The 24,348-nt window shown below is 43.0% G+C and overlaps 1 protein-coding gene across 3 annotated transcripts in view; it reads right to left on the bottom strand.

The window, feature by feature from the left end:
* LOC124555076 (SH3 and cysteine-rich domain-containing protein) overlaps positions 1–24,348 on the bottom strand; it is a 981,469-nt gene that overhangs the window by 611,768 nt on the left and 345,353 nt on the right. For all 3 annotated transcript variants that reach the window (XM_047128864.1, XM_047128865.1, XM_047128866.1), the window contains exon 5: positions 2,554–2,769. In XM_047128864.1, the coding sequence (XP_046984820.1) occupies positions 2,554–2,769 (216 nt within the window). The remainder of the gene's footprint in view (positions 1–2,553; positions 2,770–24,348) is intronic.

Here is a 24,348-nt window from a genome sequence, read left to right as displayed (position 1 = left end):
GTCTGGGTAATTTGACTTTGGCCTCTCAATATATAGATTTCTTACTGACATTTCTTGTTAACAATATTAGCTTATTCCCAAGAATAAGCAGCTTTCACTCAGTTAATACTCGGCAGAAATACAATCTGCATTTGAATTGGACTTCCTTAACTCTTGTGCAGAAAGGCGTGCAGTATACCGCTGCATCTATTTTCAATAAGCTACCACTCGAATTCAAAATGCTTAGCAATTATCCCCACGCTTTCAAATCGAAACTGAAGAGTTTGATCATGGGTCACTCCTTCTATTCTGTCGAGGAGTTCCTTGAAAAATTAAGCTGATTCTTGTTGTATTGTTAATTTCGTTTACTTAAACTTATGGATTGACTTTTTTTGGGGTCATAAACATTTTATTTTTACCTCTTATTTCTTTTATGTTGTAATTTCATGTACTGAGACGTCCCATGACCTTACAGATTTGCACCTTAATTTGGTCCTACGGAACTTGACGTGTAAGTAAACAAAAAAATAAGCAGATTGTGAGGTGGAGTAGTGGTGTGTGGAGAGGGTGGTGGTACAAGAAGAAGGGGATAGGGCTGGGTGGTGAGGGACGGGGGGAAGGGTTAAAGTTGGTAGGATGGATAAATATTGGGGCGGATCTCACTGACTGTGAGAGAGAGTTGGCTGAAGTTGCGATGAGACAGGATATGGAGTGTGTGTAGGTGTTGGGACAGAGGGCTGCGTTTATGCCGGCTAGAGTGGCCGAGCGGTTCTAGGCTCTACGCTCTGGAACCGCGCGACCGCTACGGTTGCAGGTTAGAAGCCTGCCTCGGGCATGGATTAGTGTGATGTCTTTAGATTAGTTAAGTTTATGTAGTTCTAAGTTCTAGGGGACTGATGACCTCAGAAGTTAAGTCCCATAGTGCTCAGAGCCAGCCAGCCAGCTGCGTTTATGTAGGCTCGGCAGCGTACCCGGGTGTTGATGATCAGAGGTGAGACAATGGCGGTATTGGAATCTAGTCTACGGATAGTATAAAAGATGCGGACATGTTCGATTTGGGTAAGGAGAGGTGGGAATTTGATAACACGGTAGAGGATCCGTGTGGGGCAAGGTACTGTCTCTAGTAGTCCCTGGGTTGGATTCAGTAGTCACTGTTGAGGCAGTGACACGCTGCCCATAGTCACTCGTGAGGGGATGGATGCCTGGTTTTCCGGAGAGCCAGCAACGTCTTGCTGATATCTGGCGAGGAACACGTTGGTTCTTAGCTCTCGGTGCACCTCCTGTAGGACTGGGCTTATACTTCATACTCCCGCATGGCTGCTATGGAGTGTGCAATCATCGCCTACTTTGACTCTCGCATCGTAAATTTCGTGAGGGTTACGACTGGAGCACTTAGCGCTGACTGGACAGGCAACTCGCACAGTTAGTTGCAGTATTTGTTGGCGGCAACGCTATTTCAGATTGGAAATACGTTACACTTGAATTTATCCACGTTGAATGGAATTGGTTCAGGTCAGTGAGTGTATTATAAATTCCAGAAATACTTTTTGTTGCTTCAGTCCGTTTTTACTAACATTTATTAGCACGACGTGTTTCGGCAGCATGCTACCATCATCAGATGCAGTACAGTTACATGTACATAAATCTTAGGTGTGCCGACTATTATTAGTTGGCTGTGCCAGTGAAGTTACGTATCGAAATTTGATCATTATTGCTGTAAATTTATTTGTCTGGCACCCAGACCGCAATAATACCCACAAAACCATCATTTAAGACTCTCATATTCAGATGTTTGCATTCCACATCTGAATGTGAACGTGTTAAATAATGGTGATGTGACTATTACTGTGGTCTGTGTGCCAGACAAATTTCCATCAAAAATGTTTAAATTCCGGTATATAACGTCACTGGCACACCCAGCAAATAATTGTCATCACATTATAGATTAATGTACATTTAACTGTACCGCACCTGATGATGGCAGCATGCTGCTGAAATGCGTCGTCCTAATAAATATTGTAAAAAGTGACTGAGATAGTAAAAAATAATTATTTCATAAAAATATATTACAGATAAGTAAACAATATGATTGGAACTGAGAAATTTACCCATATTGCCCACGTTGTTTATTTCAGTTCCTCTTTCCACTTATTTAAAAAAATGGTTCAAATGGTTCCGAGCACTATAGGACTTAACTTCTGAGGTCATCAGTCCCCTAGAACTTAGAACTACTTAAACCTAACTAACCTAAGGACATCAGACACATCCATGCCCGAGGCAGGATTCGAACCTGCGACCGTAGCGGCCTAGCGGTTCCAGACTGTAGAGCCTAGAACAGCACGGCCACTCCGGCCGGCTCCACGCATTTAAAATAAGATACAACATGTATGGCAATGGACCCTCTCCCTGAACCTTCCTTCTTCCTCCTCCACCCTGTGTGCTGACAGTCATATAAGTATTTATCACCCAATATGCAAACGTGGTCCATCTTTTTGAATTATGGGTGTGGCGGAAATGAAATGTGGTTACTTGGTGAAAGCGTCGACGCAGATTAGACCGTGTAGAGGTACTCACTGGAGTGGGCGGCCCGTCGTTGGGCGTGCCATCCGGGTTGTCGGGTTGCGGCGTGGGCGGCGGCTGCGGCGACGCGAAGGCGTGGGTGTGTGCGTGGCGCTGGGAGTGCTGCTGCGGCGAGGCCAGCGAGTGCACCAGGCTGGCCACGTCCTGGCGAGCCGACACCGCGCGGCACTGCCCCGACACGCCCTCGTACCGCCGCGACTGCTCCTCCGCCTGCAAAACACACCGTGCCAACTCACGCGTGCCTGACGACACGTCGCAGAATTCATCATCTGTGTACTGGACAAGTAGGGTGTTCTGATGACGAGCGTACGATTTTGGGCGCTGGACGTCATCTTTAACGCCCACACCAAGACATTATAAATATTGTTAAATCTTCCACAAAAATAAATGTTAAGATTTTTCTGTAAAATTCACATTTTGTATCCCCGCCCCCACCCCTCCCTACCACTGATATTGCGAGACTAGCTGAAACACAGTAAAGTAGAGCCTCTTCACTTTGTCTGTTACCAGTCGCGGATTAAATGGTTGTTAACTTTTTTTCCATTTTGCAAGTTACTTTCTGCTAAAAAATACCCAGTAAACATAAAAATAAGTTCGCAGGTTTGTTTTCCGAATTATTATTTTCATTCAGATAGAAATTTATGTTTCACTGACTCCTTTGTCATAGTTTTGTAGAGGATTTTGTATTTTACAGACAGTTAGAGATTTGAAATTTTATAGTACTATGTGCTGCAAGAATTTCGACAACGCTAATAAATAAACACTTACTAGAAAACTGACCATACTAATTTTAAACTACTATATTTACTTAGTACAATACTCATTTCAGTATATCTAATGTTCAATAATTTGTAAGTTATTTTAATCTAAAGATTTTATAGTTTGCACAAAACCGTAACAATGAGGAATATTTAAATTACTCACGAAAATGGAGCATTTCAAAAGATTTGGGAATTACTAAAATTTAAAAGACATTGTGTGTTAATTATTTTGTATTATTTAACTAATACTAGCATAAACTGTATGAAATAAATGTAATCATATAATTTTTAAATCATTTGTATAAATCTGCTCCAGTTTAGACTATTTAATACGTCCAAAAATTTCCGAGAGTGGTTTTATTCCTGTTGAATAAGCATTGTCAGCTTAACAACAATGATGGCAGCTTGAACTAACGAGTATAAGCAACAGGTGTGTATTCAACCAGTCAGTTTTGTTCGGGCGATGTTAAGTAGTGGACTTGAGACCTTAGTGTGTTAACGTTACTGTGTCACAAATCGTAATAGACAAACACCTCTAAATCAAGTGTTCAACCATTCTACAGAATGTTTTGAAGAAGTGAAAAGTATGTTCAAACTCTATCCTGAATATCTTGAGTCTCCAGCGAAAACAAAGACGCTTTAACGCCTGCTACGACCAGATTGAACTGCAACTCGTGGACAATTATTTTCTGAAAAATATCATCAAGGATGAAGAGACTTGGTGTTATCAAAACCAACCTACCAGAACATGCGCAGATATTTTCATGAAGGATCAACGTTTTGAAGAAATAATTGGCATTAAAGCCAATGAGACATGCGAGTTGGACAACATCCGATAGAAGGACTTTTCTGTCAGTTTCAAATGATTGTATGAACTTTCTGTGCGTTGTACTCACGTTGGGGGAGGGGGGGGACTAATTAGAACACTTGAAGCATTAAAACCACAATTTTAACTTCTCTCTCTCTCTCTCTCTCTCTCTCTCTCTCTCTCTCTCTCTCTTACTGGCCATTAAAATTGCTACACCAAGAAGAAATGCAGGTGATAAACGGGTATTCATTGGACAAATATATTATACTAGAACTGACACGTCATTACATTTTCACGCAATTTGGGTGCATAGATCCTGAGAAATAAATACGCAGAACAACCACCTCTGGCCGTAATAACGGCCTTGATACGCCTGGGCATTGAGTCAAACAGAGCTTGGATGGCGTGTACAGGTACAACTGCCCATGCAGGTTCAACACGATACCACAGTTCATCAAGAGTAGTTACTGGCGTATTGTCACGAGCCAGTTGCTCGGCCATCATTGACCAGACGTTTTCAGTTGGTGAGAGATCTGGAGAATGTGCTGGCAAGGGCAGCAGTCGAACATTTTCTGTCTCCATGAAGGCCCGTACAGTACCTGCAACATGCAGTCGTGCATTATCCTGCTGAAATGTAGGGTTTCGCAGGAATCGAATGAAGGGTAGAGCCACATCTTAAATGTAACGTCCACTGTCCAAAGCGCCGTCAATGCGAACAAGAGGTGACCGAGCCGTGTAACCCATGGCACCCCATACCATTACGCCGAGTGAAACGCCAGTATGGCGATGACGAATACACGGTTCCAATGTGCGTTCACTGCGATGTTCCCAAACACGGATGCGACCATCAAGATGCTGTAAACAGAACCTAGATTCATCCAAAAAAATTACGTTTTGCCATTCGTGCACCCAGGTTCGTCGTTGAGTACACCATCGCAGGCGCTCCTGTCTGTGATGCAGCGTCAAGGGTAACCGCAGCCATGGTCTCCGAGCTGATAGTCCATGCCGCTGCAAACGTCGTCGAACTGTTCGTGCAGATGGTTGTTGTCTTGCAAACGTCCCCATCTGTTGACTCAGGGATCGAGACGTGGCTGCACGATCCGTTACAGCCATGCGGATAAGATGCCTGTCATCTCGACTGCTAGTGACACGAGGCCGTTGGGATCCAGAACGGCGTTCCGTATTACCCTCCTGAACCCACCGATTCCATATTCTGCTAACAGTCATTGGATCTCGACCAACGGGAGCAGCAATGTCGCGATACGATAAACCGCAATCGCGATAGGCTATAACCCGACCTTTATCAAAGTCGGAAAGGTGATGGTACGCATTTCTCCTCCTTGCACGAGGCACCACAACAACGTTTCCCAGGCAACGCCGGTCAACTACTGTTTGTGTATGAGAAATCGGTTGGAAACTTTCCTCATGTCAGCACGTTGTAGGTGTCGCCATCGCTGCCAACCTTGTGTGAATGCTCTGGAAAGCTAATCATTTGCACATCACAGCATCTTCTTCCTGTCGGTTAAATTTCGCGTCTGTAGCACGTCATCTTCGTGGTGTAGCAATTTAATGGCCAGTAGTATATATGGATTGAGAGTTGTCATAGAGTATTGTTACTGGCGCATAGAGTTTGAACTATTAGTAGCCATCCAGTGGAAATGTAAATTTTTAATGCTTGGTAAAAATTATGTCCTCGGTCAGTATTCTGCGTAACGAACTACATGGCAGCAAATTGATATTTCAATATGAATTTGAACTCTTTCAGTCTGTTGCGTTTCGGGTAATCATCCACTAATACGGTCGATATTGAGTGTATGCCAGTAAATGGAAAAGGATAATGAACACCGATTCGATTCTTTATGAAAGCGATTATTAGGAACTGAGAAGTTTTAATTCCAGCAGTAACTGAGCAATAACATTTTCGGACATTAATAGATCGTAACGCTGTAGTCATTTCTTAATACATTTTATACAACGCGTGAAAATTAGAGACTCTTATGCGTAGCACAATTCGTGGAGAACCTATGTGGAACCGTTTGCACAGGAGTTTAAGACTGTAAGTGTTTTTGCAAAACGATTAATAGGGTCGGAAATAGAAACTTTGGTAAAAAAGAATGCGGACGGGACTCTGTAACGAATAACAGCCGTAACTATCCAAAAAGATTTTTGCAAAAACAGACATAATGTCTGAAGGGATACCGCAAACACTGGATACGCAATGTTACTTATAATCTGTCTTGATTGCAAAAGACTGCAATCAAGACGGATTATAAGTAACATTGCATATCCAAAAAGAGTTGGAACACCAGAAAAATTGCTCGAGTGAAGGACAGTCAGCAACATAGTCCCTCGAAGTCTCGACTTTAGCGTGCTGAATTCTGCTTGTGGTTTCTGAGCGAAATGGCATCAGGATTTTCGGATCCTGACGTTTTCATTTCTTCAAATAAGGCCTGCTTCAGCCTGTCAGGATAGGTGAACTCACAGAATATGCGCCATTATGCATCACAAAATGCCCGTCAGTGCTTTGAAGAGCGTCTGCAAAATGTCAAGACTGGTGTTTGGTGCGCAATGTATGGTGTTCCCATGGTGACACGTGTCTTTTGCCAAATTATTAATACTAACGGGTACGTCTAGAAAAGAAAGTGTCTAATCGACATGTGGATCAACTCACAGAACATGAACGACTGTATGGATACATTCAGCCAGGCGGAGCAACAGCAAACACCGCCTTCTAAACTTGTCATGAGCGCATCAGGAGCATTGTGAAGAGAGGACACTCAGCAGAGGCAGTGCAATCTCCTGACCGTTTCGATCACTTGATCTCTCACCCTTTGACTTTCATATGTGCGGCAAACCAGCTAAAGCTGACAAGTGAAAACACTATTTCTTCTCTTCCCTAGAAAGAGTTGCTGCGCATTTTGACGAACAGAGCACAGCGCTCCATCGATGTCAACGGTGGCCATTTTGAGCATCTTCTGTGATGTTCAGTAACAAAGGCCAACGCTGCGTCAGTGTTACTATAAATGCTTTGCAGGACAGATTTATATTAGCCACTTTGTGCGTTAGCTGGTCTATCAAAAAATGGTTCAAAAGGCTCTGAGCACTATGGGACTTAACATCTGTGGTCATCAGTCCCCAAGAACGTAGAACTACTTGAACCTAACTAACCTAAGGACATCACACACATCCATGCCCGAGGCAGGATCCGAATCTGCGACCGCAGCGGTCACTCAGTTCCAGACTGAAGCGCCTAGAACCGCACGGCCACACCGGCCGGCTAGCTGGTCTATCTTTTATACAAAAATGGATAAGCTTTCCACGCTGTAAACATGAAATTTTCAAGCTGAACGTTTAGGGTAGTCACGACTACACATAATTTTTAAACGCATACGACATTTATTTCATCGTTAGTTAAGTCACAGGTAAAGTTCTTTATTCTGTTGGTGTAATGTTCATTTCCATTGACGTGTAACAGGCATAGCATACACCTCCGACAAGTACGTTGACATTTTGCCAGTTTTCGGCGAATACCGAGACGATTCCAATGAAGCAACCGTGACTTGTACCGTGTCATATCCTGGTCGAAGAATTCCCATGCGCCATTACCTTCTTCCGTGCTGAACAGTGATTTCGAGAAAGAAGGAGTCTGAGAAGGCGCGGCGGTAATACACGAAGACCAGCAAGAAGTGAAGATGTGGAAGAGTTTGTTTTACCTGCACGATCCTCTTTGCAGTTTACGAGAAGTTGTTACAGTCGTTGGAATAAAAACCCTACAGTAAGTTGTTCGAAATCATATGTTCAGTCACTTAGTGACCATAATGACATCGAAACGGAAAATGACAGAGAGAAGGCCAAAACACTGGATTCGGTCTTCCGAAATTGTTTCATCGCGGAAGATCGTAACAAGGGTTCTCCTTTCAATCATCGTAGGAAGGTCGAAATGACAGATACTGAGGTAACCGCGGAACAGAGAAACAATCACAATCGCTTTGTATTGGAAAAGCATTAGGACCAGATGAGATACCTGTCAGATTCTATAGAGATAATACAAAATAAGTTGCTCCCCTTCTAGTAGTAGTTTATTGTAGGTCGCTGGAGCAACGAAGGGTACCCAGCGACTGAAGAAAGGCACAGGCCATTCCCGTTTTCAAGAAGTGTAGTACGACAGATCCACATAATTATAGGCCTATATCGTGGACGCCAGTGTTTTGTAGAATTAGGGAACATTCTTTATGCTCTTGTGTTACGACGTTTTTGTAGAACAAATATCTCCTCTATCGAAATCAAAGATCTTGCGAAACTCAGCTCGCTCTGTTCCTCCATGAGCTCCGCAGCGCTGAAGACATCGGTGCTCGTGTTGTGCATACATCCGTGTCAGTGTGAAGCACAGTGAACCATTCAATAAAAGTTACTTAACTTGTCGTAATATTGTGTAACTTACTTTTAGAGGTCGACTCGTAGCAACTTCTTTTGGAATCCTAAAAGACAACCCTTTGTCAACTAACTTTCTTAGCTAAGAAGTGACTGCGAGGTGAAATAAAGTCATTCATTCACGATGAGGTTTTTCATTGTTCGTAAAAGACAAGTTGGCCGCTCGTTACCCTAGAACACTGACGCAGCTTGGAGCAGTATTAGCAGCCAGATGCTGTTCATCACTTCGTGCTGACATCGTCCTAACAGTATTTGCTTCGCCATCCATCATTCCATGTTTGGCCGGTAAAGCGACGAGAGGTGTTGGCGTCAAGTTCCTGATCACGTGAACGTGCGGTAATGTTCTAATGTAATTCACATTGTCTCGAGGGACAGAAAACGTGCCGCTGTTGAAGTTGATTCGTCCACTGGATGACGCTGGTATTCCATGCGTGTAGGCTATCAGGCGGCACGGGGTTCCTTGCCTCCCGACTCTCCCTCATTTCCATAAAAAAGCGCGGCAATGTCACCGAGCAAGGTAGTGCACACTGGACTAGAATAGGGAGGAACGGGGTTCAAATCTCCGTCGGACGAAACTGATTTCGGTTGGCTTAGCAGATCTTTTGAAAAGTACGTGGTCGACTTCCTTCAAGATCTTGACCTCTTTCGAGCTTGTTCCCTGACTCTAACGACTACGTCGTCGACAGGACATTAAACACTAATCATTCTTCGTGCCATGCTTATACGTGATTCCACTTGACATGCATTAATCAGGCACGTACAAAAACTGTTAAACTTTACACACATTTGCACATCGCAAAGGAAAGGGCCTCGATCAGGCGTGAAGATGCGAATAATGCAAACCTTTGCGATTGCAGTGGTTGAACCCATAGCAAACATCCAGTCAACAACGCTGTACGACATACACATTTGTTGTCCGTTGCCCATCACAATGCTTATTTTAAGCTCGTCGAAATGTGAGTTGCGAGACATCAATTGAGGGGTGCCCAACCCTTTTACCTTACCTGAGCCGCACTGGAAACTGGAAGAGACCGACTGTTTTTCGGCCGCACGTAATACACTTAACACTAACACGGTGACAAAAAAAAAGGGAAAGAGAAGGGAGAGAGAGAGAGAGAGAGAGAGAGACAGTTGGGGGGGGGGGGGGGGCGGGTAACTGGGACGGCAGGAGGTACGGCGGAGGTGTAGCGCGAGCTTCGGTCTGAAAATATTCACTTTATCATAACTTTACATAATCGGAATCTTACGGATTTTTTTTTTTATCAGTCGTGTGATAGACGCTTACTTCTTGGGCCACATTGATACTTGATTTGTGCCGTATGCGACCCGCGGTCCGCGGGTTGGCCACTCCTGCATTAGATGGAACGTCACCGATACTCAGAAATACTCTCCCCCTACCCTCCCTCTCATGCGGAAAGCCACACGGCTTACGTGCGAGCTACGCTTCAGATGGCACTGTGACCCCAAGCGCAGGAATGACGGGCGCCTTGTAAATGAGCGAAATACGTCAGAGCTGTTTATTCCTGTGACTGATGGTATTACGTATGATGGATGGCGAAACAATGAGTATTAGGCCGATGTCAGCACAAAATGATGAATTAGAGCGGCCAATCAATTTGGGAGGCAATGAGACAGTTCTGTCGAGAGGTCAGAGGGGAAAGACCAACATGAGGTGTATCGGATTCCATTGTGGTGACCGGCGTGATTGTGATTATTGAATGGTTTTATTGAATATAAATATGTGTTTCACTCTTAACGGTTTAGCGGTATAGTTATCTGAAAGAGTCAGAAATTGAAACGGTGCAAAGAATAGTAAATTAACGAATTTTTACTCGTTGTGTTTTATTATTTTACTTTGTTTCCCTACAACGCTATAAAAATGGCACCGACAAGTACAGTGCACGAGCTCGTGTACACAGATGCTGTGTGGATAATCGGGAGCTTCTCAGTCTGAAATGATCTCGTCGTCCAAGAAACGTTAAACTTTCATCCGCAGTTTTCAAACTGAACAGAACCTATGTTTGTACCACGTTTCGCTTTCAGAATAATCCCTAGTACCACCTCTAAACATATGAACGTTTCGGTCTTAAATTCACTATCTGATCGAAAGTATCCGGACACCCCTAAGCGATGCAGAATTGATCACTAAATGGCGTAATGTAGCGCTGAAACTGGTTGCTCACATAAAATAACAACTAGCAATTTAGATGGCTGAAGGTATTTTGATTCGACGTTTTATATTGGACAGCCAAGGTCTTGCAACCATCTGTGTAAATATCGAGTTACAGACTTAACCAGCAGATGTCACGAGAGGAGGACCCATCACTATAAAAGGAAACGGAGAGTTTTGTGTTGTCAGCGCAGAAGCAGTACCAGCAGATTGGGTTCGTCAGGAGAGATCACTGGCTTCGATCGTGGACTAGCAATTGGATGTCAAGTAACAAATCGTCTAGGGACATTTCAATTCTTCTAAAGCTACCGAACTCCATACCGGCATTTGCCTGGAGTGATTTAGGGAAATCACGGAAAACCTAAATCAGGATGGCCGGACGCAGGATTGAACCGTCGTCCTCCGGAATGCGAGTCCATTGTGCTAGCCACTGCGCATATGAACGTTCACTAATGGGTGTTCGCATACTTTTTCTCAGATGGTGTACCTCGTGTGTACGCGTTTCTAAGTCATTGTTATTTATCGTGGCAAAATTTCAGTTTAATCAACATTCATATATATGAGAAACGTGCTTTAAACCTGTATCTCTACTACTACAAAGCCAGTGTTAGCAGTTATTTCTATCCTGTTACACTCACAAGGGAACCTCCCCATCGCACCCCCCCCCCCCCCCTCAGCTTCAGCTTTAGTTATAAGTTGGCACAGTGGAAGGCCATGAAAAACTGAATACAGATCAATCGAGAAAACAGGAAGAAGTTGTGTGGAACTACGAAAAAAATAAGCAAAATATACAAACTGAGTAGTCCATGCGCAAGATAGGCAACGTCATGATTGATACGAGCTCAGGAGCGCCGTGGTCCCGTGGTTAGCGTGAGCAGCTGTGGAACGAGAGGTCCTTGATTCAAGTCTTCCCGCGAGTGAAAAGTTCACTTACTTTATTTTCGCAAAGTTATGATCTGTCCGTTCTTTCATTGACGTCTCTGTTCACTGTAATAAGTTTAGTGTCTGTGTTTTGCGACCGCACCGCAAAACCGTGCGATTGGTAGACGAAAGGACGTGCCTCTCTAATGGGAGCCGAAAACGTTTGATTGCAAGGTCATAGGTCAACCGATTCCTCCACAGGAAAACACGTCTGTTATATTCTATACGACACTGGTGAAGGCATGTGCGTCACATGACAGGAATATGTTGTCGACCCACCTAACTTGTACACTTGGCGAATGGGTAAAAAGATTCTTCTACCTTGCCCGATTTAGGTTTTCTTGTAGATGTGATAATCATAAATTAAATAAAGTAAATTAAACTTTTCACCCGAGGGAAGACGTGAACCAAGGACCTCTCACGCTAACCACGGGACCACGGCGCTCCTGAGCTCATACCATCCTTGATGTTGCCTATCTTGCGCGTGGACTACTCAGTTGGTATATTTTGCTTATTTTTTTCACAGTTCCACACAACTTCCTGTTTTCTCGATTGATCTGTGTTCAGTTTTTCAAGGCCTATCCATTGTGCCAACTTATAACTAAATCTGAGTTGAGTGCGATTGAGAGGTTCCCTTGTCAGTAGAATACATTGAACTTCACAATACGGAATTCACGTCTGCAACAGTACAGTTTTGTGACGTTAATGCAAAATGAATAAAAAGTTAGCTAGTAGTACATACATAGAGTGCGAAAATTGTCGTCCGTATACTCGGTTACTGTAGGTATTTGTTTTGCTAGTTTCATCTGCAGATGTACATGTATTGCGCACCACCTCTGTGGTGACGACATTCTTCAGATAAAATTTCAAACAGAAAATGTTAAAAAAAATATATACCATCTTTTATATGGACACTGTCAGTGTTTATTTGTTATTGTCGTATTTGCAATACGTCTTTCCTCTCATTTGAGGGTCATTCAATTCCTTTAGAAATGTGTGTGTGTAACACACTTTAAGAAAAAAAGGAGACGCTCCCCGAAGGAATTATCCGAATGAGAAGAAAATCGCGTAGGTGTGATGAATGTGATAACAACTTCAGTAAAATTGGATGATTTATTCCAGAGAAAAACCTTCACAAATTGAGCGAGTCTATAACGTGCTGGCCCACTTGTGGCCCTTATACTAGCAGTTATTCGGCGTGGCATTGATTTATAGAGTTGCTGCATGTCCTCCTGTGGAGTGTCGTGCCAAATACTGTTCAATTGGCGCGTCATGTGTCAAAATGCCAAGCTTGCTGGAAGGCCACCACCTACTGCTTCAAACGTTTTTAATAGGGAAGAGGATCACCGACCTTGCTGGCCAAGGCTGGCTTGGCAAGCACGAAGACAAATGGTAAAAACTCTCCCTGAGTGCGAGTGGGCATTATCTTGATGCAACGTAAGCCCAGTATGGCTTGCCATAAAGGGCAAAAAAACTGGGCGTAGGATACTGTCGACGTACTGCTGCGCTGCAATGGTGCTGCAGATGACAATCAAAGGGGTCTTGCTATGAAAGGAAGTGGTACTCCGGACCATCACTCCCGGCAGTCGGGCCGTATGGCGGTATCTCACCAGTGCCCAGCGCGTCTCCATACACGTATTCGGCCTTATTGGCTGGAGCAGAATTGTCTTTACTGTTGAACTGAGCCTCGATGACCACCCAAGACGTTTGTGGAGACGCCCAGGGATACCAGCCTGACTGGGAGTGACAGTCTGGGGTGCAATTTGTCTCTCTGGCGTGTTATTAGACGTTTCAGTATTTCGCCCACACTGTGGACAATTTTACCGTCTAAAGTATGTGTCGTTTTAAAAACTGATTGCGTTTCTGAAAACTGGTGTTTACTATGTGAAGACTTGTCAGACTATGTCTGAAGTGCGTCTGTGCGTTTCTTCGAAACCGTGATGTGTGCCTTTTGTGTAGTTTGCTTTTCAGTTCAATGCGTGCGTTTATATCGTCTATTAACCCTCTGAGGCCATTCCTTTGAAAATATTTAATTCCTGTGGGTAGATGTTCTTATTTAACGAAGTATACGGATAATATGGCGGACGTAGTAGACAAATGTGTTAAATGTGCTCTGCAAAGTTTGAGAAATGTAGTGGAATTCGGAGGGTACCTCAAGAAATAGGAGAAAGATGGCATCTTAAAGGCGGTGAGTATCCTGAGAGAAAGTTTCGGTGCAATAAAATTGGACGTGAGCACGGAAAACGCTAAAAATAAAGCCAATGCAACGTCTGAAAGAGAGGTTAACAAACCCCAGGGAGAGGAAGAGGGCCGCAGCGTTGTGGGACAAGTGGCGCCATCTGTTAACCCACTACAAGAAATGGAGAGCGGCAACCTTCACATACCGACATCTAGCGGGACTACTTGTAACTACAACAACCAGTCCCTTGACCACGACAATATATTAAGAGACAAAAATCACAGGAAAAGTTACGCAAAGATAAGCCTCACGATGCAGGGTTTCACAAACAGAATAAAGATTTTGATGAAGGAAGAAATTGCGAGTTCAAGCCAAAACCGCAGCAAAAACCTAACACCACGAAGACGGAAACCGAAAATGCATTTCAAACGAAAGAAAACGAAACACATACAACGTGAGACATGACACAATATCAAGAAACGGAAACGAATGTACACGAAGAACACTGGAATGAAGTTACCCATAGAAGAAAGAGGAGACCAGCTAACCAACATGAGATACTGGCTGGTGTTGGACCACGAGATGCAAATCTAAAAGCTGCAGGTAAGAGGGCATGGCTCTATGCAGTATGTCTCAAATCTGAGACAACACCGGATTCCACAAAACAATTCCTCTATATCATAGGAATCAAAGAAAACGTGAAACTTGAAGAACTAGTAAACAACAATAATGCGAAATCCTTTAAAGTAGGCACCCCTTTCACAAGTTAGAGTTGGCGAATACAGTTGAATTCCGCCCAGCAGGCACCACTATCAGACGCTTTCGTTTTCCCTGTTTTTTCAAGAAAACTGAGGGGTGTCTTTTCCATAAGAACGCCACAAAAAAAGAATGCAAAGGAGTAGAAACAGTAGGAACCTTAAAGATCCTCTTGTGGAATATAGAAGGTCTAAAAAGTGCAATGAACATAGCCCCAAGAGATTTTCCACAGGGATACGACACAGCAATCCTAACAGAAACATTTTTAAGCGAAAACTGGCAACACTCATAATTTTACTGCACTTATCTCCATGCAAAATGGCTCTGAGCACTATGCGACTTAACTTCTGAGGTCATCAGTCGCCTAGAAATTAGAACTAATTAAACCTAACTAACCTAAGGACATCACACACATCCATACCCGAGGCAGGTTTCGAACCTGCGACCGTAGCGGTGGGATAGTTCAAATGGCTCTGAGCACTATGGGACTTAACATCTATGGTCATCAATCCCCTAGAACTTAGAACTACTTACACCTAACTAACCTAAGGACAGCACACAACACCCAGCCATCACGAGGCAGAGAAAATCCCTGACCCCGCCGGGAATCGAACCCGGGAACCCGGGCGTGGGAAGCGAGAACGCTACCGCACGACCACGAGATGCGGGCAGACCGTAGCGGTCGCTCGGCTCCAGACTGCAGCGCCTAGAACCGCACGGCCACTCCGGCCGGCCATCTCCATGCAAAACAAGGCGACAGAGGAAGACCCAGTCGAGAAATAACTGTATATTTCCAACTGGACAAAACAGCCACTGATATAATAAATGACGTAGGCCAGCTGATCACTTATGGTAAACATAATAACCCACCAAATATTGCCAGAGACTTAAACTGCGGAATGGATGTACAAAACTACAAAGCAAAAATAATAGTGGAAAAGTTGCTGGAAGAGGGCTTAATTCTACTAAACAATCCAAGCATACCTACATATGTTTCCCATGACGGCAAAAGCACAATAGACATTGCATTCATAAGGGGCAATATATCACCTCTCTGGACTACAGACTACACACCTCTTCGGGAACATTTTCCTCTGGAAATAAATATCCAAGGAGCATGGCGAAAAGCGTAAGAAAAAGAGGAAGAAGCACTTTCGAGAACAATAGGCATGGGAAACGCGGAAGCAAAATCAGACGACATAAAACAAATTGAAATGCTAATAGACAATTCGCAATTAGAGTGAGCAACAGAAGCGATAGGAGAACTAATAAGACAAGACGCCAATCCCAAGTTCTTATAAACAGGAAGAGAAAAAAAAATGGTTCGACATAGTGTGTTACAGTCTAAAGAAAAGATGTACTAGAAAGCCTATATCACCTAAAACCGTGTGCAGAGAATCCTACACTCCTCAGGACTTGCGCCGAAAAACGAAACATCTATAACAAAACACTGAAAGAAAAGAACATTCTGGGCAAGAGAAGGAAAGAAACTAGTGGAGGAAGTCTCAAAAGACCAGTATGTTGCGCTAAGCCCCATAAAACTAGCTGAAACACATTACATCATATAAAAATATGGGAGACGCACTTCGACAACATACTGAACAAGGAAGGCCAAAAGAGAGATCAGAGGGCAGACAGGACACAATGCCACAAACAACTATGGAATGGGTCTCAGTGGCCACAGAAGAGGTCAAAGATGCCATAACAGCAGACCCTGACAGACGTTATAGCGAATATTTAAAAGATACTGCCCAAATACTAAAGGCGATGTGGACAAAACTCTACAATAAGTGCACAGAAAAAGCCTCCATTCTAGAACAGTGGAGACAGTCAATAGTAAAAGTACTATGTAAAGGGAAAGGAGACCCTCCAAGGACCCTATCAAATACAGAGGCATAACACTAGAAAACTTACCTTTCAAAGTGTTCACAAAGATAATAACACAAAGAGCAAGGCAAATAATCGACGAACACCTTCTCAAAAGTCAAATGCAATTCAGAAAAGGAAGATCAACTGTTACTGCGATGGAGCTAAAGAGCGTATGGAAGCGCTTGAACACAGAGAAAAGTTTTATGTAGTATTTATACACTTCACAAAAGTCTTTGACTTTATAAAGAGTAAATTAGTGACCAGAAACTAGAGGAAACCCTAAGTGAGAACAATATATGGACACGAATAATAAGCGCAGTACTGCGATGCAACGAAATAAGGATCTCGGACAACCTCCCTCTATCGGAGCCGATATTCCAATCAAATAGAATACTTCAGGGAGACCCATTGAGTCTTCTGTTATTTATCCTTGCAACGGAAGAATCTGTAAGAATACCCCAAAGGGAGTTTGTAATCTCATATGTAAATGCAGACAATATTGTAATAGGCGCAAAGGACATTGCAAAGTTACAAGGAGCAATAAACGACATGGAAGACTGCTGTGTCGAACACGGCTTCGAAATAAATGTTAAAAAAAAAAACAGAAATGATAGTACTCTGAAATGGAGAAAGAGCATTTGAATTAGCTGAGATCTTCGTACGGGAGAGAAAACTGAAAATCGTACCAGACTTCAAGTACCTAGGGGTCACAATACAAACAACGGCAAAATGTTTCACAAAACGCGTAACAGAGAAGGCAATGCAAGCAATAACGGCAATCCATGGACTAGAATACAGTAGATCCCTCAGCCTAGAGACAGCATTTGCACTATTCAGAGCCAAAATCTTCCCAATACTGACGTACGGCATAGAGATTATCGGACCACATCTTACAGTGAATAACCTAACGACGCTAGAAAGATTAAAGGTAGCCTATATAAAGAAAGCAATAGTAGCGTGGAAAATAACTCGATCCAGATTTGTATTCTTGCTGGCGAGGGAGCCCATCCTCACTGAAGACCTACGGACAAACCTGATGCTACCCAGTGCTTTGGGAAGTCTACTAAAAACACTGAAAGAAAAAAGGGGAAAACATACCACCAGAATTTTATAGCGCAGGCGCCATGATTGACCAAACATGGACAAAGGAAAACTTCGAAATGAAACATGTGATCACCAGAATGGCAGTCCACGGTTTCCACCACCTTATTTGCAACAACATGTCATATCATGAGCCAAACGCAATGTAATGTAAACAGTGTCATCAAATAAGCAAACGTTACCATGTAGGACTCTGTACCAAAAGGACACACTCGATAAGTGACTATGCAAATCACTATATGTAAATTTTTTTAATTTAGTACATTATTATCATTGTACTTTGAACTTGTATGGCTACTTGGCTGCAGTAAATGTATTATTATTTAAGGATTTTCTGCGTAATTTATACACCATGAAAGCATGTATGAAAAATTACATGCTTGTCAGTGCATTTCTACGTCAACTATGCTAATGACACCTTTTCCACACCATAATGAGTTACTTGAAGTTGTAGCTAATACCTAATGATCTAATTACGAACTTAATTATAAAAGAAAGAGTAATTAATAATTGAAAAATTTGGCTCATATCGATCAGTCAATAATTTCAAGAGAAAAGCAAAATATAACAACACTGAAAGTGAAAAGGACATTCTACAATAATGAATGAAAGAAGAAGCACCAGATTGTTCTGTTGTGTGTGTGTGTGTGTGTGTGTGTGTGTGTGTGTGTGTGAGAGAGAGAGAGAGAGAGAGAGAGAGAGAGAGAGAGAGAGAGAGAAACGTAATTTGTGTTACAGTCACACCCGAATGGTAGCTGTTTCTTCCGTCTCATTTCATGTGTTTTATGGCTACACAGTCTAACAAGTCTCACTGGCACTTTTTGGAAGTTTTCAGTTCAGTAATCCTTGTAATTTCCCAGAAACGGCATAGAACAGCCACGGCTCCAAGAACTGACAATAAAAGCGTACGATGAAACAAAGCGTTAAAAACATAAATGGAACAATGCTTGTGGGTTTGCCAGTGTGAGAAAAAAACAAAGCTTGATGAAGGCCTGTAAAAAGTTTTGCTCGTATTGTACAACGCCTCTGAGTTATTGCGACGGCTTCAACATTTAACGCCAGGACGCGAAAGCCTCGATAGCATGAGCAACAATGAGAAACGAACACAGAGATTTTATTCTAGTAGCAAAGTTGCACAACTCCCAGCTGTGTGAAAGCGTTTCATGGATCAGGATACGGCTAATAAACGGTGCGTTGTTTCTCGACTCTCTGCGTTACGAGGCAGTAAACCGAAATATTTAGTTTTATATTGTGGGCCTAATGGGCGAAAAGAGCTAGTCACTTGCCTGTGTTTTAAATTAAGGGGAAGAGGTTCGGTGAAGCAAATTATCTTTTATACAGACTTAGTAGCAACTTGCAGATGGTAAACTCCTGAGTCTGGGAAAAAAAAATAGTGCCTGACAAACTGTAACTGATGTAGTGTGCAGCTGCGTCCAGGACTAATGAGATTTTCAGCGAAAGCAGCAGAACCCAATACGTTCTCCTCGATGGCGAGTGTATCAGACACAACCGTATCGTCAGGAACGCATCAGGGAAATGTGATAGGACGGCTATCATTTTCTGTATACATAAATGACCTGGCGGACTGGGTGAACAGCATGGTGCGACTGTTTGCTGATGATGCTGTCCAAATGTGTGCGAGTTCCCAAGAGACCAAACTGATGAGGTCATCGGTCCATAGATGTACACACTACTTAAACTAACTTGTGCTAAGAACAACACACACACACACCCATGCCCGAGGGAGGACTCGAATCTCAGGCGGGAGGGGCCGCGTAATCCGTGACACGACGCCTCAAACCGCGCGGCCACTCCCCGCGGCTGATGATGCTGTGGTGTATGGGAACGTGTTATCGTTGAGTGACTGTAGGACGATTCAAGATGAATTATATAAGATTTCTAGTTGGTGCTATGAATGGCTGATAGCTTTAATTGTAGAAACATATAATTTAATGCAGATGAATACGAGAAACAAACCTGTAATATTAGAATATAGCAGTAGTAGTGTCCTGCATGACATAGACACGTCGATTAAATATCTATGCGTAACGCTGCAAAGCGATATGAAATGGAAAGAGCATGTAAGGATTATCGTAGGGAAGGTGAATAGTCGACTTCGATTTATTGGGAGAATTTTAGGCCTGTGTGGTTTATCTGTAAAGGGGACCGCATGTAGCACACTAGTGCGACCTATTCATGAGTACTGCTCGAGCATTTGGGAATCGTTCCAGTTGGGATTAAAGGAAGACATCGAAGAAATTCATAGGCGGGCTGCTAAATTTGTTGCCGGTAGGTTCGAAAAACACGCATTTGTTACGGAGATACTTCGGGAACGCACATGGGACTCCCTGGAGGGAAGGCGACGTTCTTTTCGAGGAACGCTAGTGAGAAAATTTATGAAACAGTTATTTGAGGCTGACTGCAGAACGATCCTACTGCTGCCAAGGAACGTTTCGCATAAGGACCACGGAGATAAGATACGAGAAATTAGGACTCATACGGAGACATATAGGCGGTGGTTTTCCCCTCACTCTATTTGAGTGTGGAACATGAGAGGAAATGACTAGTAGTTATACAAGGGCAACCTCTGCCATGCACTATGCGGTGCGGAGTATGTATGTAGCTGTAGAATATGTGTGGAAAGTCGCAACGCCAGAAAAATTTAGCGAAACGCAGGAAGACCTGCACAGGATCGACGTTCGATGGAGGGATTGTCAGTTGACCATAAACACAAAAACGTAAAATGTTTAGCACATAAATAGGAGGAAAAAGTCATAGCTTTTCGGGTGGCGATCAATCGCCGGAAACACGAACATCTATAACACCGCTAGGAGTGTTCGACCTCAGGTGGATCAGTCACATAAAAGCAACAGTAGGAAAAGCAAATGCCAGATCCAAATCTATTGTAAGAACCCAGAAATCACCCCCAAATGGTATATCGTACGAAACTTTCGTTCGATCAGTTCTCGAATTTCGTTCATCAGTCTGTTATCCTTACCACGTTTAATTAATTGAGGAGATAGCGAAGATCCGAAGAAGAGAGGAGTGTTTCTTCACGCACTCTTTTAGCAGCGTGAGAGCGCGGCGCCCATCAATCTCCCATGGAAGGCGCTAATGACGTGCTATGTGCACCACGGAGAGATTTACTGTAGAAATTCCAAGAGTGTACATCGCAAGAAGTCTCAGGCAATACGCTACCTACTCGCACGTCCAGATCCCGAAACAACACCGATAAAAATTAGGGAACTTTGACCTCAAACGGAGGTTTCATTCATCTCGCGGACTACCCGCAAATAGAAAAGTAAAGGGGGAAATGATACTTGTGCTATCTGTATATCGTAATGTTACTTTCGGTTACAAACTACTTGCAAAGAATGGCTCTTATTAAAATACCTCCTAGTCAGCCATTTCACAACTGTGCTAAATTTTTTGTAAATTATACAAGTACTTTGTATTGCGGCTAACAGCAACAAAAGTCTCATGCAATAAAGAGTTTTTTTCGAAAATTTAAACGTCTGCTTGTGAATATAATTACTAAAATACTGAAAATTAGGTTAAAAATGACCCCGACAATTTCGTGGCAGGGACAGTTCACTATTAATAGATCGGAGAAGTGTGCGGAACTTCAGGTTCCAGTCGGAGAAAACAGCGTTCAGTGCAGCGATTCTTGATGAACTTTTAAGCTACCGGGACTGTGAATGGGAGACGTGACACTGAATATTAAAAACTAAGCGAGGGATTTTTGTCAATTTTTTCCTCGTGGATTATTATGGTTGTGTATTTAAGTAACACAAAAGAACAGGCCTAAAGGCACATTAAGCTATGTTAGCCGTTGCTCATGAGCAGCAGACAGCCCTTTCTAAAAGGCATGTGAGAGATTCTAGTCCTGATCGTGGCTGCACTAATGAGATGTCAGACGCTGAAAAGCACGTACGAGTTTGGTACGTCGTGCGGAGTAGAACAGTCAGACCTGTCGAAATCATGAGGAGGTGTTGTGTCGAGCTGCCGGATATTTGCAGACGGCATTTAGAGCCATTGAATTTTCTAGAATATAACGCCAACGAAGTAATAGCTGGTTTGAGAAGCGCAGGGGGTATGCTAGAGGGTTAAGGTGATCGGATTTCCCGAATGAGTTGCCGGTTGAATGCTGGATAATAGCGAGGTTTTCCAAAAGATGGATGTGATGTCAGTACGTTGGTGCATTATGGCATTACTTTATTAATATCAGTGAGCACCTGAGCAACTAATACTCTTATCGCTTATCTTTGGAAGGGAAGAGAAGACCCTTTCCCATGGCCAGCCCAATCGCCGGATCTCACTCTTACGGATTCTTTTTTTTCATATGGAGTATCATGAATTCGCAGGTGTATGAAACCACAGTAGAAGCCGCAAGGTCCACAGATACCTGTCACATTTTACAATAATCAGAGATGTGTCAGAAGTTACACCGTCAATGTTACGAGCCCAGCGGTCGATGGGTTGAACAACTGATAAGAACCTAAATTATTATACAGGGTGTATCAAAATGGATGGTGCAAACTTACACGGCTGAAAGTGCACGATAACAAAAGCACAAATGTCACGTAAACATGGACTCTATAACGCATACCTTAAGAGCTACGAGATATTTTTGATTTTCAATATTGTGAAACAAATCTCTTCTACTGAAAGCTCTTTGGCTTCCATATTTTGTGAACTGGCAGTATGGACCAAAACAAGGAAAAAAATCTCTAGTAAACATGTGCGCTAAATGCATACCTTAACAGCTATGAGCACCTGTTCATCTTTGGTACTTTGGAACACAACTCTTCTACTGAACAAGTGCTCATAACTTTTAAGGTATGCATTTTAGAGCACATGTTTACTAGAGATTTTTTTCTTGTTTTGGTCCATACTGCCACTTCCCAAAATATGGAAACCAAAGAGCTTGCAGTGGAAGAAATTTGTTTCACAATATTGAAAATCAAGAATATCTCATAGCACTGAAAGTAAGCGTTTTAGAGCACATGTTTACTTGATATTTGTGCTTCCATTATCGTGTACTTTCAGCCGTGTAAGTTTGCGCCATCCTTTTTGATACACCTGTATAAGCGAAAGTTACTTTTATCAATCACTGTTATATCCTTGTGACAAAAAAGTGCTCTGCTTCTGTACTCATTTGGTCATGGCAACTTGGTTTTATAGGCTAACAATGAGTTATTTAGCTTATCATTCATTTCTGTGATTTACTTTAATAATTAATCAGAGACTGCACTTCATCCTCATGTGATGTTTTCTGGTGTCGTCGTTACACAGTCGGTATCGCCTCGAAAGCGTGTATATGTCGACGTAACTGTTGAACGTTCTCAGAATAGATATTAAATATTAAAATAAATGTACAGCAATCTTCGAAAAAGCTTATAAACAAAACAATATTCACTGCTAACCGATCAGTCGTTATATTTGTATATAACTTGCTTGTGTCATTTAGGCAGGCCGGAAATTTTGTGACATTTCAACTTACACTTGCGAATGGCTATAAAACCGAAATTTGTTGTTTAATGGCAGAACTTTCTTTCTAAACGGTTGTATATGTAACAGGAATGCTGCGAGTCCGCGGTTATACTTGCGAACTCGTGTACTGGCTCTGCTTTCTTAGAGGGTCGAGTCCACTTGTACCAGACAACAGACTCAGGCTGCGGAGCTGTGGCGGACACTCACGAGTCGAGTCTACGGGCACACGAAAACGGCGAGTTGGGATACGACGTCACAGGACTCGGGCAGTCAAACATCGAGCCATTGTCACATCCCAATGCCTCACAAATCTGGCTGCTGCACGAGTCAACCAGCCGGCTAAATGGAGACCGCCAATAAGGCCCCTTTCAAAGTCTTTCAGGTGCTGTTAATGCTGTCTTACACGAGCATATGGCATCTCCGCGTTCTTCACAGTGATCACTCAACATCTGACGCTATTCGCGCCCTTTATGCAGGGTGATTCTGTGATGATGTTGCAAACATTCATGGGTGATGGAGAAGGGTAAATGTATCAGTCTGGGACAAGGATCCGGAATCGACTGAGTCGAAAGTTATAGGCGAAAATCATTCTGATTCCTCTGACAGTGGACCACTTCTACTAAAGCTCTTTGTTTTCGATATTTTGAGAGGAGGTAGGATGGGCCGAAATAATTAAAATATCCCGTAAACATGGGGCCTAAAGTGCATACTTAAGAGCTATGAGCACTTGTTCAGCAGAAGAGATGCTTCACAGATGAAAAAGTTCTCGTAGGTCTTAAGGTATGCACTTTAGAGTGTATGTTTACTGGACAAGTTTTTTCGTGTTCTGGACCATACTGCCTCCTCCGAAAACATGGATAGCAAAGAGCGTGCAGTAGAAGAGGTTCACTGTCAGAGGTATCAGAACGATTTTCGCTTGTAATTTTCGATTCGGTAGTTTCTAGACCAGGGTCCGTTACCTCAAATTGATACATTTACTAGTCTCCATCATCTCTGAAAGTTTGTAACATCGTAACAAAATCATTCTCTACATAGTACAAGGCCTGGTAACAACACTAAAGCCGGCCGCTGTGGCCGAGCGGTTCTAGGCGCTTCAGTCCGGAACCGCGCTGCTGCTACAGTCGCAGGTTCGAATCCTGACTCGGGCATTGATGTGTGTGACGTCCTTCGGTTAGTTAGGTTGTAAGTAGGCTGTGTTACGTTTTCATGTTGGTAACGCAACGTAGCGCTCTGTATGAAAATCACTGACTGTGCTGTGTGCAGTCTGTGGCTGGTCTGCATTGTTGGAATATTAGCTATT

This window comes from Schistocerca americana, chromosome X, assembly GCF_021461395.2.
Source record: "Schistocerca americana isolate TAMUIC-IGC-003095 chromosome X, iqSchAmer2.1, whole genome shotgun sequence".
Classification (NCBI taxonomy): Eukaryota; Metazoa; Arthropoda; class Insecta; order Orthoptera; family Acrididae; genus Schistocerca; species Schistocerca americana.
The sequence above is the reverse complement of the archived record's forward strand: the minus strand, read 5'-3'. Positions and strand labels throughout refer to the sequence as shown.